The 16,930-nt window shown below is 35.0% G+C and overlaps 3 protein-coding genes across 4 annotated transcripts; 1 reads left to right on the forward strand and 2 right to left on the reverse strand.

Annotated features, from left to right (window-relative positions):
* The first annotated feature begins 1,088 nt into the window (after positions 1–1,088).
* On the forward strand, positions 1,089–2,867 carry LOC140971722 (small ribosomal subunit protein uS12). The gene is made up of 4 exons (XM_073434147.1): positions 1,089–1,201; positions 2,119–2,274; positions 2,358–2,484; positions 2,568–2,867. Exons 1-4 carry the CDS (start codon positions 1,197–1,199, stop codon positions 2,706–2,708), a joined length of 429 nt encoding a protein of 142 aa, XP_073290248.1. The 5' UTR covers positions 1,089–1,196; the 3' UTR covers positions 2,709–2,867.
* Positions 2,868–3,134: 267 nt separating this feature from the next.
* Positions 3,135–9,148, reverse strand: LOC140971721 (probable LRR receptor-like serine/threonine-protein kinase At1g67720). Its single transcript, XM_073434146.1, has 15 exons — positions 8,760–9,148; positions 7,609–8,140; positions 7,010–7,515; positions 6,623–6,755; positions 6,380–6,451; positions 6,203–6,271; positions 6,047–6,118; positions 5,854–5,922; positions 5,536–5,693; positions 5,140–5,381; positions 4,454–4,580; positions 4,319–4,387; positions 4,031–4,217; positions 3,721–3,853; positions 3,135–3,626 (listed from the first exon to the last, which is right to left on the reverse strand). The coding sequence occupies exons 1-15, from the start codon at positions 8,839–8,841 to the stop codon at positions 3,303–3,305; spliced, it is 2,775 nt and encodes a 924-aa protein (XP_073290247.1). The 5' UTR covers positions 8,842–9,148; the 3' UTR covers positions 3,135–3,302.
* A 3,735-nt stretch (positions 9,149–12,883) lies between these two features.
* Positions 12,884–16,309, reverse strand: LOC140971724 (APETALA2-like protein 3). Of its 2 annotated transcripts, none has more exons than XM_073434148.1 (10): positions 15,551–16,309; positions 15,153–15,178; positions 15,014–15,044; positions 14,830–14,914; positions 14,605–14,750; positions 14,437–14,481; positions 14,234–14,337; positions 13,990–14,129; positions 13,723–13,842; positions 12,884–13,365 (listed from the first exon to the last, which is right to left on the reverse strand). In XM_073434148.1, the coding sequence occupies exons 1-10, from the start codon at positions 16,003–16,005 to the stop codon at positions 13,111–13,113; spliced, it is 1,407 nt and encodes a 468-aa protein (XP_073290249.1). In that variant the 5' UTR covers positions 16,006–16,309; the 3' UTR covers positions 12,884–13,110. The 2 variants fall into 2 exon arrangements, with proteins under 2 accessions (XP_073290249.1, XP_073290250.1); XM_073434149.1 differs by having other exon boundaries at positions 13,723–13,839; positions 15,551–16,308.
* Between the last annotated feature and the right edge of the window lie 621 nt (positions 16,310–16,930).

Here is a 16,930-nt window from a genome sequence, read left to right on the forward strand (position 1 = left end):
AATATTAATTTTTTATGTTGAAATATTAATTTTTTATTTTATTAAATATATGCGTATTTCAACACAAAATAAAATTACACATAATTTAAAAAATTTAAAATTACATATAATTAAAATTTAAAAACGTACTCATAATTTTTAAAATATAATTTAAAAAATAACACACATAAATATAAAAACACGCATAATTAAGAGAGAATACATAATTAATTATTCATCCATGTAAATCGAAATACGTTCGATCAAGTATTTTTGAAGAAAAAGAACTCTTGTATGCCATGAGAAACAAATTGTGGGTGAAATTTTTGTTAATTGTTTGAAATTTGTACACATATATACCTACCAATATCTTTTTTGGTCGAACTTATTACACAAACTTTGCCCGATGTGATTAATCTTATTAATATATATAGTTTGCAGACTATTACGTTAGTCCATGAGTTTAACTATTGTGCATCAAAAAATAGAGATTGTGGGCTCTCTCACATCATAAAAAAATTATATACAGTCAGGATATGTCGAGCGGACAAATTTTTATTTTTAAAACTATATATAAATGACACTGAAAAAAACTATACAAACATAAAATTTTAAATTTTAATTTTGAAAGGTACAATTTTAATTTTAATTTTTTAATTTTTTATGTAAAAAAGTACGATCCTCTCCCTTTCCCTTTCAATCCGCCAATGATATCAAGGATTCAACTATATTTATTAATAAAGATAGAGGGGTGATTAGTTTCGATGAGTCTTTTTTTTTAATATTCCCATAGTATCCATAATCCCTTCAATATTTATCGTAATTATAGTATGACTCTAATTTAAATATAAAATAATTAATTATCAAATATCACGGACAGCTGCATAATACGACAGATGATAATACGATATTTATAGTGAGTTATATGAAAACTTTTTCGGACTGCATTTATAAACCCAATATAGAAATGATCGATTTAATAATTAACCTTATTTGGGCCAGTTATATGGGCCAAATGACCCACGAACAGTGCAACTTGGCCCCGTTCTATAATATGGTTCATGAAGGCCCAAAATGCTAGCTTATAAATAAAATAAGAAGCTACCTATTTTCGTAATATTTGCTCGTTAGGGTTTTAAGAGCTGAAACCGCCGCTCCGTTTACACAGTTCAACAGCAAAACGCAAGCCTGCTCGTTGTTCTTTCTGCTCTGCAATCATGGGGTATGTTTCTGATTTCACCATATCTGTATCTAAGCGTGTTTTGTTGTGTGGTGGCGAAAACTTTTTACGATATGTTTTTTTTTGAATTTTTTTTACCGATTAGCATGTTCTTGTTTCAGATGTCTTTGGTTGGTTTTGTATCATGAGTTCTGTGCGGTACTCGATGTGGTTGGTACTTGTGATATGATGGAAGACCGGGATTGTGTTTTGATTTGCTGCTAGTACATTTCCAATTAACGAAAATGAATTTTAGGTCTTTATTTGGCTGACTGTTGTTGAGTTGGTAATTGTGAATGTGGGTGCTCCTGTAGAAGGGTGGCCAGTATTTCGATAGAAACCGGATATGTTATTATGTGAATAAAATATTTATGAAGTCGCTAATTTTAAGAATTTGGTATGACCTCAAAGTTGGTTAACTACTCAGGTGGATGTGGCGATACCTTAAATTTTTGTTATACATTTCATAAGCTTCTATGTAAATGATGAGAAGTCCAATCAAGAAAAATTTGTAGCAGTCTAGCAGAGAAGGAAACACCTACTTGTAGAATTGTTAGATACTTGATTAATGATAGTTCCTTTCGCAGTGGTTAGTAATTTTGAAGTAGGCTGAGACTATTGAATGGGAACTATATTTAAGGAAACAACATTGTAGCAATAATACCTGACAGTATATTGCGTTTTTTACCCAGATATTTATGCAATTGCATGGTGCTTGTAATGCTGGAGGCCGCTGTGTTTTCAATTAAATGATATGTTAATTATCTTGCTAATCCCATCAATAAAGGTCATTTGTGTGATATCAAATATTTGGCATGACTAGCATATCCATTTTACTCTTCATGAAGCTGGCCTTGGGCATTAATTCTAATGTTCTACATCTATTCAGTGGATTCAGATTCTCATTTATCATTTCACAGGAAGACACGTGGTATGGGAGCTGGTCGTAAACTCAAGTCCCACCGTCGAAGGCAAAGATGGGCTGACAAGGCCTACAAGAAATCTCACCTCGGTAATGAATGGAAGAAACCTTTTGCTGGGTCTTCTCATGCCAAAGGCATAGTTCTAGAGAAGATGTGAGAGTCTGCCTCTTCTGCTGTGTTTTCATTCTCTCGATCATGGTAATTTGCAAATTAAATTATTGTATTTCCGCATGCAGAGGTATTGAAGCCAAACAGCCAAACTCTGCCATCCGTAAGTGTGCTAGAGTTCAACTCATTAAGAATGGCAAGAAGATTGCAGCTTTTGTTCCCAATGATGGTTGCTTAAACTATATCGAGGAAAATGTGAGTTCCCAATTCCCATTATTACTTGTTGCTGTTATGATACATTCTTTAATGATGAAGAAATCACAAATTTGATTGCACAGGATGAAGTATTGATCGCTGGATTTGGGCGGAAAGGCCATGCTGTGGGAGATATTCCTGGTGTTAGATTTAAGGTGGTGAAGGTGTCTGGTGTGTCTCTCTTGGCCCTCTTCAAGGAGAAGAAAGAAAAGCCAAGGTCTTAGTCATCCGGCCTGGCTACCGAGTCAACAGTAGTTTTTGATGATCCATCCGAGTGAATTCTAGTTATGTTTTATTATTTTCCCATCAATTTACTGTATGACAGCTTCACCCACTAAAAACTTCACAAAACTCATTAGTTCAATTTAATTGATGTTCGCACCTCTCCCGGCAACTTTTTTTTTTTTTATGTATTTGTCAATTTTATTCCAGGCTTTTTAATCTTTCTTCAAAGTTTTACTAAAATATTACTTTATTAATATTTAGTTTACAATGACAAACTGCATATTATTATCTAAAGTTGTTAAGAAACAGTTTCGAAACTAATTTGTTACAAAATAGATTGTAGATAAGATCCCCGCAGGCGCGCAAGCCAGATTTCAACTAGAGGTATGAAACGACGATATTGATAGAGGTAATTCAAACTTGATTAAAAAAAATCAACAATATACAGTCATCCAAGATGAGAATTTACAGTTTCTATACATCAAAAAATTTGCTTCAGTTAGCGAGACAACAATCCAAAAATCTATCTGACTAAATGTTTTCATCAATCAAGAAATGGGAAGTAGACTATAACTACTTTGGCCCCACTTGTTCTATCGAGCAGTTGGCTGCGTGACAGAGTCGTCAATAGACAGGTAGTGTTCACCGATTCCAAAATCAGCCGAACCTGCCCTGTTAGCCGAAGAATGAACTGAAAGCCTCGATACTTCACCCGAACTACCTTCTCTTGATGCTTCTATAGATATTGCATCTTGAATCTCTTTAACAACTTCTGAGATTGATGGCCTCATGCTCCCATGAGGTTGAACACACATCAGCGCCTTCTCAGCTATCTTCCACATTGACTGGATGTCATATTCGTGCAATGAAGGGTCGATTATCCCTTGTATGTCACCACTCTCTATATGCAGCTTCGCCTACAAGTGTACAACCAAGATGTACCATGCCATGTGATGTTATTTTCTTTATACATCGAGATTCTAAAATATCTTTCTGTACTGGAAATCTTACCCATTGTACGATATTTCTGCAGTTAGGTCCAAAGTTATTTGAAATCGCTTCTTGACCTGATATCAACTCCAAGAGTATTACACCAAAACTATAGACGTCGCTTTTGTCTGTTAACTGCTGGGAGATATAATATCTGCATTACATGATATCAACTGTTTATTTCTTGCCATAACTTTTGTAGTTTTAACTCACATTTGAGTCGCAAGAATGTCTTGCGATTATTGGTAGCTAGTCAATATTCAATAGATAGCATTTGCTACACACATTTGTGTGCTAGAAACTTGGAACAAATGAGGGTGGGAACGCTTACTCGGGATCAAGATAACCAACAGTTCCTCGAACCATGCTCGAGACATGGGAAGCTCCATCTACTGCTAGTTTTGAAAGACCAAAATCTGACACCTTCGCTCTCATGTTCTTATCAAGAAGAATATTGCTTGTTTTCAAATCCCGATGGATGATTGACGGAACACAACCAGTATGCAGGTACTCAATTCCTGAAACGAAAATTAGAAAGTGCCTTGCATTTATATTACTTATTCTCGATTATTTTTCCTTTTTATTTCGTTGCAAAACTAAACCAGTCTAGCAAACCAACCTTTTCCGGTGTCTTCAGCAATCTCAAGGCGCTTAATCCAACTAAAACCATTTTCATGCATTAAAGGCCCTAGGAAAATATTAATAAAGTTATCACATTGTCTGCAATTTTTTCATTTAAAAAATTAATGCGTACCATATAAATGTTCCTTAAGAGTCCCATTGTGCATGAACTCGTACACGAGTATGTTTTTCCCATCTTCTTGGCAGTATCCAAGAAACTGTAATAGATTCCTATGGTGTATCCTTGAAAGAAGAGCCACCTGGTTTAATTGAACAATTTGGCGTCAACAAGAAGCCATGGTAACTAAATGTTGAGTGACACAGATCAGTAATTCCAATGATTGCGAAAAAATTATTAAGCCGTGAAATTAACTGTCTTGACTGGTTCAAACCACGATAGGATTGTTCAAAAAATTCATGAATGTTAAGTTGCAACGTTCAAAGAAAATCAACTATTAACTACTGCTCTGAAATACAGGTCCATAGAGAAGCTCTGAGTTTCACATCATCCTAATTTACTGGTCAAAATAACTTTTCAGCCACAATTTTCACTTCCTCGTGATGGGGAGAGATTATTTTTGTGCTCAACTGTTGAAAACATCCAAATTGAAGTGGAAGTGATAATGCCAGTTCTGGTTTAAAATATAAAATCTATACCACTTACAAGACTAAATTATAGTCGATCCTGACTATAATCGATGACAAGAAGGATTTTCCTCGAATAGATATGCTAATAAAAACAGGGTAATATTTGAAATAAACTATCCAAAACAAACTATTGCACAGAAGATCAAAAAAAGTTTGAATTGTAAAATAAACCTCATTTGAGAATTCTCGTTTTCCCTGGAAAGAATCGTTTGTCAAGACTTTAACTGCAATTTCTTTTCCATCCTTCAGTTTCCCATAATAGACCACTCCAAAGCCTCCAAATCCAACTTGTCTCTCAAAGTTCTTTGTGGCATCTGCAATCTCAGATAAAGTGAAGTAATGCGCAGCTTCTGCTGCACCGTCTCCCCCCGAAGAGGAAAACTTCTGAGTCGCCAAATCATGTCGAACTTGATCTATGAAGAAAAGAATAAACTTTTAATTATTGATTAAATTGAATCACTTTTTAATGATATCAGATATAGTTCTAGAACATACTAGTCAATTTCTAATTGTTTCTAAACCATAATGGCAGACTTGGGGAGAAAAAATATTTGCATCTGATCTGACCTTGCTTCAGAGACTTCTTGTTTCTTTTGGTAATCAGGACACAGCAAGTAATAGTGGCGACGAGCAAAACAGTAGCAACTCCTAAAGATGAGCCTATGATAATATTCGTCTTACGGCTCCCTTTACTTCCCTCGTGAAGATGTACATTTCCCGTGTAACTGAAATATATGTGTAGTACAAATTAGGCAAAGATTAATTTTTTAAAATTAATGGCTCCATCCAATCCCCTCATCTTGAGGTGTGCAACTATCAGCACCACACTTTCTTAACAGATAAACTTCTTTTTTCGCATCATTAACGAAAAGTAAATAAACGCACTTAAAAACGAGATCTTTGTTAAGAAGACCGGATGGCACTCTTCCTGACAACATATTGTTCTGAACATACCTGCATCATTAACAATTAAAAGAGACATCACTAGACAGTCCTATGAAAAATGAGGTTCAACAGAACTTAGTGGAGATATTTAAAAAAATCATTACACAGACAAATATTTGCTTTTCAAACTTACAGTTCTCTTAAATTTGGTAGACTCGCAAGCAAAGAAGGCAGCTCACCAGTCAGCAGATTATCTTCAAGATGTCTGGTGATTCGAAATGGCAACTTATCTAAATATTTAAATTAATTTAGAAATATACAAAAACAACAAGACAGGCGTAAACTTTACATTGTTTTCAAGTTCCAGCATCGGGAAAAATCAGGAATAGAACCATTCAGCGAGTTATTATCAAGCCATCTGCAACAAAATAAATGTTTATGTTGACAAAAAACACTTACGAATATTTTTCCAAGGAAAAAGAAAATAAAGAAAGAAAGGAAATGAAAGGTTGACCCCGCGACTTACAACTCAACAAGGCCATCCAAGTTTGTGAACTCTGATGGAATTTGTCCTGTCAAGTTCTTTCCCGACAATTTACTGCCCATTACAAACAACGCCATATAAAAATCAAGAACTAAATCAAATGTAAGCAGGATTGTAACTCAAATATAGAGTTTTATTGCATATGTGTGTATGTTGAACCCGAGTTCTAATGTAGTATCCTTATATATTTTATGATTTAAAAAGACGAAACAAGAATAGTTTTACATTGATATTATTTTTGGTTGGGGATCTGAACTACACTGGACCCAAGACCAGGCAACCGGGAGGCAAGGATCGCCACCCTCTTTGGCCCATTCAGCTGATGCATAAGCTGTGATTACACCAGCCACAATTGCCCCTGCAACTCACGTAACAATGTATCAGAAAAAATGTTAACCTTCAAGGAGAAATAGAGAATGATGTAGAACTCTTTCTAAACATTCAATTTCTACAAGTTTTTTATGTAAATAAGAGAAATGATGGGTTATAGATATTAATTCTGATTCATTCATAATGCAAGTAATTTAACACCAGCAACTGTAACTTATACTTGAGGTTTTGCAACAGTAAGAATGCAATCTTCCCATGTCAAAGATATTTACTCAATCTTACCATCTGCAGAACCGTCACTCTTTTTCAAATACTTGTTTATTTCCATTGCATTTATGAGAGGGCCCATAGTAGAATCAGAAGTTTTCGCAAATCCGAAAGATAACACAAATGGGAGAGAGATGTTGAAGTATCCAGGCTCATACAGACGATATTTTCCCTGTGCATTCTCTTGGATATTTACAACGGCCTTGCTAAGTTCAGAGTCGCCAGGGAGCACAAACTTAAATTTTCTGCTATCAATTGAAGTAAAATTTTCAATCTCAGCAAAGTACGAGAACGCCCAACCAAAACCAGGAAAACCATTAAGATTTAAACGGTATGTTAGTGATCCATTCCTGCCAACTACAGCTGTCTGCATCACTTTCTGAGGCGGTCTTTCATCATTGCTAACATCAATGGGCATTCGAGTAGATATTTTTTGGGTCCCGGGAGCGACATCAACGAGGTAGTTGGCTTTCTTCACCGAATCAGACTCCCATAATCTATCAAATGGATCGTCTGGATACCTGTGGAGAAAGAACATAGCTCAAAATCAATAACACTCAGATCACAAGATTATAATTAGGACATCCTACAAGTTCAATATTTCAGGAATATACCTCACTGGATCGACACTATCTGCACCGAAGTTTATTCTTGCTGACACGCTGAGAAAGAACTGATTCTCATATTGGTTGAGATAGATGGAACCATTAAACTTTCTGAGCTCAAGGGTGGATATAAACGGCTGTCCCGTTGTAGCATTGGACAAGCAAATTCCGACAGTGGGATCTATAGCTAGAAATATCAACTCTTCTACCTCTATCGTGCTTGCATCAGAAATCACAATGGTAGCCCAACGAGTTGGCCCAAAAGAAATATCAAACTTGGGATACACGTTGTTGTTATCAAAGTTACCATATAAGAATGTTGCTCTGATAAGGTACCTGTTCCTGGGAACCACATCAAGTGTATAACAATATTTGTTATCATCTGCTGGAAAGTATTTCAGTGTAGTATACTGTTTTCTATTCTCATTTGATACAGATATCTTAGTGGTTTCCCCTCTGGTCAACTGGTTATCGGGAGTCCATATAAGGCCTAGATCGTCTGTGAAACTAGCATCACCACCACAGTCCAAACTTACGAAGCCTGCATCACACGGTTATCCATGTTAGAAGTGCAAGAAGATTGTTGCCAATTCCGCAAAAATTAATTCTTCTTCATAACAAATTTGCCTACTCTAAGATTTGCTAAATCTTCTTATTAGAAGAGCTGCGAATGGTTTCTCAATTCCCTCGTAATTTCATATGCATTGCAGCCATGGATTACAACATGAACTAAAGTTGAAAGGACAGCCAAATTTCAATTACATAGTTTTATGCTAAAGTTCCCCCTCTACAATTTAAATGCTCTCAAATAAACTCTAGTTTTTTACCTCCGTATTTATCCCAACTCCTTTTTTCCCAACAAATATCAACGCAAATAATTTTCTTGTTCCACACATCACAGAATGTGAAAGTAATTTTATATTTTTGTTATTTTGAAGCCTTTTACCTCGTACCTACAACTAAAAACTTTAAAGAACATATCTTCAAAGTGAAATCTCATTCCAAGGTCGACGAATCAAGAACCTAATCCATCATATAAGCAGTAGTAGTTCCGAACATAAATTAATCAATGAAGAGCCCAACTTAGGAAATAGCCAACAAACTGAATCTTAGAACAAGTAAAGATACAAAAATATACATATACAAAGGAAGATAGATACCCGGCATCTGGGCTATGGCAGCATCCATGAGAAAAAGGACAGAAGAAGTGAGAAAAACTAAGAAAATTTCAACACCCCCCATCCCTTGTTTCTGCACTATTATGATGAAAAAGGTGCTACCTTGCTAAGAAGAAGAAGCCATAAAAATAATTAAAAAGGAGAAAAAAGGGGCCTGCTAAAAAAGTAGTGCATATGCAGGGGAAAAGATTATGGGAAATTTAAATTGCGTAATGGGAAAATGAATTGGCGAGCTTTTAGTGATTCGGTAAAGAAGATTAGGATCGAAAAGTCGTTCAAAAATTTATCTTTGAAGAAGAAATAATCATTTTAAAATTATCTCTAGTTCAATAATACTGATTTAAGTACCAAGTTGTGGTGAGTCGAGCTCTTCTCGAGTTTAATCGTGGGAAGGAGTCTCCATGACGATAACAACAGAAATTCAACCATGCCAGAAATAATTTAATATATTGAAAACTCCTTAATTTTTTCAAAAAATAAAAACAGATAAACTTTTTTTCTTCCGTGAAATATGAATAACATTTTGTAATAAAAAGGGATATCTGATCTTCATGAGCAATATTAATTATCAGCCATCATTCTGTTTGTTTGACTATTTAGCCAAATGTTTGTTTAATTATACTTCAATTGGGTCCGTAAGATCCATGGATTCGATTATTGGCATTTAAATAACGAAATAAAGACTTAATATATCTCAAGAAATATTTTTCTTGTAAGTGTCACATTTTTAAGCGTGTAATGATGTATATTCATATGATTTTTTTTAAATCAACTCTAATAATATAACATAAAAATCGACATGTAAAACGGTCTCACATATAAATTTGTTTGGTAATTTTTTGATTGAATCGACTCGATTTTCGAAAAATATTAATTTTTATTTCCAAAGAATTATTTTTTCGGTACAAAAATATCATCTTGTATTAGTTATGTTTTGGATATTGTTTAATATATATTGATTTGAGTGAAAAATATTAATTTTTAGTCAAAAATATATTTTATAATATATATTGATTAGAGTGTGATATTATTTCACAACAAACATACACATATTCGAATCGTCTTACATATAAGATCGTTGCGTATGAAATGTATAGGTTTTGTTCATGCTATCTATATGAACATATGGGTAGTGTTCTTATCCACTTATTATATGATATATATGTTGAGTAGATAAATCATGATTACTCGTTCGACGATGATATAAATTTGGTTTGGAAGACGTTATTCAGGGTGACGTTGTTCACATCTATCCGACACATGATATTATGGTATTATGGTGATATAGAGCGACGTGGCAGTGGCTGATTGGATTTCTTGCTACGACAGAATGTGACTACGAGATTCTACAACACGGGAATGTTGTCCCACCTAGGTGGATTTGTCTGATATGCAATGGGCTATTGAGGGCTAGGTAACGGATCCATGAGCCCAGATCTCACCAAAAACTGTAATTGGGCCTCCAATAGTAACAGTGAGGAAATTTAGTTGCTTCGTATTCTGTTTCGCGTTCACCTCATTTTTAAAAATATGAAATACTTTATTGAGTATTATTTTTTCAAATACTATCCTTTTCAATTTAAAACCATTAAATTATTTCATTGATTCTCATTATCTTTCTCGGAACCTTTCTTACATAATAATATGGAAAAATTTTCGATATGGTTATGAAAAATGGACTGAGATTTCAAATTGGCTTGCTTGTATAGCGAAAATTCAAATTAATTTTAAATTAATTCCATATTAAGTTCAGCAATTTTCAATCATTATTTGTGATGGATTTCAAATTCACCACGAATGTAATTTCAAATTCATTCACAAATCAAAAAATATCTTCATGTGAATCAAATTCATCAATCCAAACACAACGTGAAGTTGCATTTAATAAAAATATTCAATTCACATAATGTACTTTACATGGGTATATTCGAAGTATTTCACAATTACTGTAAATTAACTTAAATTTAGTATATCTAAAGTAATTAAAGAATTTGAAACATCTTCTCTTGAAAAATGTATCGATCCAAATGCAATGTAAGTATTTTTAGATTTAATAAACACAAACTCTTTATAATGCAACCGTGACGTTGTTTGTTACCATAGTTTATTGAGTCATCGTATAAAAACATTGGTGACTGTTGGGCAATGGAGGAGGTCGATGTGGGATATTTTAGGAACGATTAGGGTCACCCAATTTTACCAAAAGCAATAAAAGGCATACAAGGAATTGTCCAATCAACTATTTGGATGAATAATAAGTAAGGGGTAATATATTATAGACAAGATTTTTTGTGTCAATCAGACACAACGCCACCGTAGATTACATCCTCCAGTAAAAAAGAAACACTTGCACACATTAATATTGTTTTGCAAGTAGCATCACCATGAGTTGTCTGTCATGTGAGCTGTGACCCCTCGCATTTACATTTTACAACCATATATACATACCGACAAGGGTGTCAAAAATGTAAATTGGCTTTAATATTTCTCGTGCAATTACTCAATCTATCTACCAATTAGAAATTATTGTTCAATCTTAATTTTTTTGGATAGACAAGGAAGCTGAACCATGACTCGACGGTCCAGTCTTGGACACTTTCTCCATAGTGTTTGAATTATATCATAAGAATGGTAGTTGAGGGGGAAACTGATACTAAAAATAATTAAAAAGATAATGTTAGTATTATATGAGAAATTAAAAAACAAAAACATAGATGAAATTTTAAGGATAAGAGAGCAATCCACCCCAGTCAGCTCTCATCTGGCTCACATGTAGATTATTCATCGAACCAAACCATCTGGCTCAAATGTACACTTTTTTTAGTTACGATAGATTTGTTATATTCGAGTTTCGAAATCGAGATTTTGTATCAAATGTGAGATTTTGACGTCGATGGACTTTAAACCAGCTGCAAAAAATTAAATATAAAAGAACTATAGTTTGTTGCTTATACTAGTCATACTTAAGTACTTTTCTTTGGACATGGCAAAAAGAGAGTATTCTCTCAAACATCAGAAGCGCGCAAAGTTAAGGATGTCACATATATCATCAACACATGCAATGCAGTTGTCATATGAAAGCATCTATTGTATACTTTTAGATTGAGCGTGGTATTCTTAAACATCATATTATGGAAGATGTGATTTAAGAAAATTAATTAGTGTAAAAAAAACATTTATTTTACAAAATATACTAGATAGGCATTGTTGGATACATGCATGTCCTTGAAATAAATAACTTGAACTGAAACTCGAGCCAATTTCAGGTTACGATCGGCAAAAAACCTCACGGGCCATCGGAGTTTCGTATGAGATCTAAGCATGGTATCTACCGTTCACGTTCCTTCGTCGTTCCTTTGCTATGGCCTAAATTACTTAATAGATAGAAGTGGCCATTCTAAGTCTTGCCTTGATCCGTACAACTTACAAATGGGATATAATTTTTGTATTATGGAAAATATTTGGCCGCTAATCTACAGAATCAGGGAATTACCTTCAAATAAGCAAAAAAAAATTCAGTCGAGTGCTTGGCATACGGATATCAAAATATATCATCCTCCCATATTTTTGTTATGATCATACATTATGGAACAGACAGATCCTACATATATGTGAAGACAGCAAATTAAATGGATTTTATGTTTAGTCAACACCATGGTCAAATTGAAGCAGTAAAAATATTGAATATGATAGCATGACTAGATATCACGTTCGAGTTTTAGAGTAGAGGCCGGCCTGTGTACCATAGGGATCAAGGACAAAACATAGGAGGCAGTACTATCTAGGATGCTCTCAGCCTTTCAAGATAAAACTACAGTACTACTTCAGGTTAAAAAATATTGTCCTATGCTGTCCCCACGCTTAGCACAACATACGGTGACCATTTACTCAATATGTTAAATCAAAGTTTCGTCTACATCGTACAAGTCTTTAACCCCAAATATATATAGCTAGAATCTACTGCATAAAGCCAAGAATTTTTGGCTTATAGTTCAAATCTCACTTGTATGAATAGTAGTTATATTAAATTAATGCATCCCCATTGTGAATATATATATATATATATATACATAAAACATATTCACGATTCATATATAAAACACGAACATAGGTAAACAAGTCACATAGCAAAGAAGCAACCGTGTATATTACCCAATGTATCCATTAATCAGACAAATATGGTAAATTTTAAACTGCTTTGCACCACCAACGCAAATATCAGACTCATTGCTTGTGCAATCATAACAAAACTCTTGGAAATACAAATCTTAGATTGTATAGCTATCTTCCAGTAATATGAAAGAGTTCATATCGAAATCAACTGCTGCTAGTTTCAAGTGGTGAAGTAATGGTGAGATGAGTCATTAATGCATGCAACAGATGGGAGGCGAGAGTTTAGAGATTTAGTGGCAAATGCAGATTGGTGGACAGCAGCAAAGGAATTAGGGAAAGTTGAGTTAGCGAATCCTGATGATGCTGCAGTAGAGAAGAGCGGTATTGGAGAAACTTCATTTGGATGGCTTTGACTGATTCTCCAGGTCAAATTTGTTGATGAATCAGCTCCCATACTCTTCTCTAGCGCTAATCCCTGCAGAAAGAAAAATGCGATCTCAAACTGCATGAATACTACAAGGTTATTATTATGTTCATGTGCCACGACTGACTACTTTCAGCTATTGAATATATGGTGTTAGGTGAACTTTGGGATTTGCTTAAATCTAAAGCGCTGGCAGTATGCTTTTACATTTAGATTTCAAACTATATAATTGATGTGGCCAACCATGGGGTAAAAATTGGTTTCCAAAGACATAATTTTAGGCATTGACACACACCATGACCAGGTGCTTGTTCAAGATATCACCACAATGAGTGTTGATAGAAGAAGTGAAGCAACTCATGAAAAACAAGAAAGAAGCTAAACAATATTCGCCTGAAAATGGATTACCTGATAAATTGGGATCTCATAACTGGAACTCATTCCACTCCGGAAAAGAGGTTCACATGCATTTACATATCCACGTGGTAGATGAGATCCCCCAGGGGCTATAGACAAGTTCTGAATCTGCTATGAAATGGGAGTGATAGCTAAGCAAGATTTCAAACAATTTGAAGTGTTTGAGAAGACATAAATTATTCCAAACAACTATATAAAAATCTCTGTAGATTATAGAACACAAAGTAGTCAAATTTCATGTCTGAAAGTTCATAGTACCCTTTGCCCATTTTCAGGAGTGTTTTCTGAGTCACCGTGAAGCTGAGAGTTCCCCACGCCAATAATACTCTGGGTTAGGCAATTGTCGCCACGTGGAGGAGCTATCCCCAAGTTTAAATCTAGACTATGATTTTGGCCAGCTAGAAATGTCAAAGAAAATTTAAAATGTGAATCAAGTCAAAGACAAAGCAACCTAGGAGAGAGACTGAACGTGGATTATCCTCGATCACATTATCATGTTTACCTCCAACATCAGCCTCAAAGCTAATTTCATCTTCATATGTGCTGGGGTCGAAATTGGTAACTGCTTCCCTTCCATTGCATTTTAGTGCAGCTTTGTCATATGCTCTAATAAACATCAACAAAATCAATCAAGACAAGGGGCTCCAATTAACTTTGCCACACAACCACATAAGAAAAGAGAAAAGGAATGCAAAACATTTAGACCTTGCAGCTTCCATCTCACTGTCAAACAATCCAAGATAAATGTACCTGCAGGGAAACATAGAATGTTTAATGCCAAGAAATTATGAATTGATAATAAGTTAATGTACTTGCATCTAATTATCAGTCACTTCCCAAATGTTGAGAAAATAGCGATAGTTAATATCTTACTTCTTGCCAAGTAACTGACCCATCCGTGCTTCCCATCTTCCACATTTGTGCAATGTAACACCCCGGTACTTTGAACTCCCTCTTGAAAACCCGGTACTCTGGCGACGAAGAATATGCACGAATTCTTCCTTGGTCAGATCCTTCATCTGTGCAGCATACCAATTAAGAAAAATCAGAAGCACTACAGGAACAAGAAAATTCAAGAATAGCATAAGTAACAAGAACCTCCTTAAGATCTTCATAGTCGCTGATGTTAAAATTTATGTCAGCATCCAGTCCACGAAATTTTAATGCGGCACGATCGTATGCCCTAGAGTTAGCATCAACATATATTTCCATGTTTTTACCAATCACAAGAACTTGGACCTCTGATATTAATGTCGAACCACAACAATTAAAATATTCTTACCTAGCCGCAGCATGTGCAGTGTCGAATCCCCCTTTGAAGTTCAAGTTCCATTGACAAAAAGAATTCCAGAAAAGTTAAAATCAGTTGAACCAAGTCAAAGCATATCCAAAATGAAGTCCAGACTGTATAAGTTACTTACCTAAGTAAACTTGCTTACCACAGTCCCTGCAGAAACAATTTATGAAAATTCCATCTTAATAATAGATAACATTTAACAAAAAAGTCAGGAGAATTAAACTTCAAATTCAACGAATAATGGCAATAAAAACCATAGATTCTATAAATTTTTTAAAAACGGAACTCCGTAAACAGTTGATGACTCGAACGAAGATTTACACAATCAAAACAAATTGACAGATGAAAAATACTGTACATAACAATTTTAATTATTCACTAGCTACTATGGTTTTTATTTTTAGATGCATAACAATGATCGGGATCGAATATCCCACCATAACAGCACGGCAGGTTTCACACGCGTCCTTGAAAATAAATAACTAACTAAATGAAACAGGAACCCAGACAATTGCCACTTACCAAATGTGAGATTCCCAACGGCCTGTGCGACGATAAAACGTGACTCCACAGTACTGAGAGCTGCGAGGCCTTGGCCCCCTTCGACTTTTCTTCACCTGTCGCCTCTGCTGCTGAGTAATTACGCTCTGCCCCGCCAGCTCCCGGTAATTCTCGGAGAGATCCAACAACCGACACTGCGGCGCCGCTTTCTCCGGAAAAAAATCCTTCATCACATAACCGCCGGTCCGATTCTCTGTCTCCTCATCCTCACCGTTAGTCCTCCATATATCAAAACCGCAGAAGTTGTTTGAGGTGGAATCATCATCACCGGCGGCGCTGGAGGTCTCCACATTGACTACAGATGAATTCGAGCTACCGGAGTGTTCCAGATGATCTCCGGACAGAATCAATAGTTTCTCCGACAACGTTTCAGCTGGATCAACGACCGGATCAATTGTCAAATTGAGGTTTAGCATCTGGAAAAACTCCTCGAAACCCAATTCCAGAACAAAAATTCGCCCCTCACACTTATTAAGAACTCACGAAAGACGAAAATGCATGTGTAGGCTAAAATTGCAGTCTATGAAGCTGAATAAGAGAGAGAAATGAGAGCGGAGTGGTGGTGAAGAAAGGAATTTATACAGATGACGAATGCTGTATGTATATGTGTATACATAGGTGTATGTATATGTAACAGAAAATTAGGCATTGCTTTTTTCTCAGCTGAGGATTCTACACAGTTTCTACATTGTCATCCGCAAAGAAAAATCAAAGAGGAGTTTTCGAGAAAATAAAGCCATTATTTTTTAATTTATTTAGAAAGGATACGTTGTCGAGCGCGTGTACTATGTCTCTGTGTGCTTTTTTGTCATATATTTTAAATCGTGTATTTTTTTTTAATATAACCTCTTTAAATATATTTGTGATATTCTTCGTAATATCATTTTTATAAAATAATGATTAACTATAATTCGAGAACATAATCCCTCCTTTAAATCATTATAATTAAGTTTTATTTTATAAATCAAGAATATTTTTTTTCGTAAACCGGTATCATAAATTTGTTCTATAACTTTCATAGTGCTCATAGTAAAATGATAGTAGTGAGACTTAACAGTTATACAAAATGTACATATGAATACAGTTTTGATATGTTGTATATTAATCATATCTATTTAATTAATATATAATTTTGACTGAGTATTAGGTTGGAGAGTGGGTCTCATGTGAGACCGTCTCACGGATCATAATCTGTGAGACGGGTCAACCCTACCCATATTCACAATAAAAAGTAATACTTTTTCATGGATGACCCAAATAAGAGATCCGTCTCACAAATACGACCCGTGAGACCGTCTCATACAAGCTTTTGCCTAGGTTGGAAATGCGGGATTGGAATTA

Source organism: Primulina huaijiensis, chromosome 2 (genome assembly GCF_012295235.1).
Source record: "Primulina huaijiensis isolate GDHJ02 chromosome 2, ASM1229523v2, whole genome shotgun sequence".
Classification (NCBI taxonomy): Eukaryota; Viridiplantae; Streptophyta; class Magnoliopsida; order Lamiales; family Gesneriaceae; genus Primulina; species Primulina huaijiensis.

What these genes read in the sequence shown, in the direction of transcription:
- LOC140971722 (XM_073434147.1), top strand. An exon ending in GGCATAGTTCTAGAGAAGAT is followed by an intron (nt 2,275 to 2,357) that starts GTGAGAGTCTGC and finishes TTCCGCATGCAG; the next exon opens with AGGTATTGAAGCCAAACAGC. An exon ending in TAAACTATATCGAGGAAAAT is followed by an intron (nt 2,485 to 2,567) that starts GTGAGTTCCCAA and finishes TTGATTGCACAG; the next exon opens with GATGAAGTATTGATCGCTGG.
- LOC140971721 (XM_073434146.1), bottom strand. Translation starts at nt 8,841, where the DNA reads ATGGGGGGTGTTGAAATTTTCTTAGTTTTTCTCACTTCTTCTGTCCTT. An exon ending in GAGTGACGGTTCTGCAGATG is followed by an intron (nt 6,756 to 7,009) that starts GTAAGATTGAGT and finishes CGTGAGTTGCAG; the next exon opens with GGGCAATTGTGGCTGGTGTA. An exon ending in TGCTGGAACTTGAAAACAAT is followed by an intron (nt 6,119 to 6,202) that starts GTAAAGTTTACG and finishes TCGAATCACCAG; the next exon opens with ACATCTTGAAGATAATCTGC.
- LOC140971724 (XM_073434148.1), bottom strand. Translation starts at nt 16,005, where the DNA reads ATGCTAAACCTCAATTTGACAATTGATCCGGTCGTTGATCCAGCTGAA. An exon ending in CTTTGAGGCTGATGTTGGAG is followed by an intron (nt 14,130 to 14,233) that starts GTAAACATGATA and finishes TGACATTTCTAG; the next exon opens with CTGGCCAAAATCATAGTCTA. An exon ending in CTCCTGAAAATGGGCAAAGG is followed by an intron (nt 13,843 to 13,989) that starts GTACTATGAACT and finishes CCCATTTCATAG; the next exon opens with CAGATTCAGAACTTGTCTAT.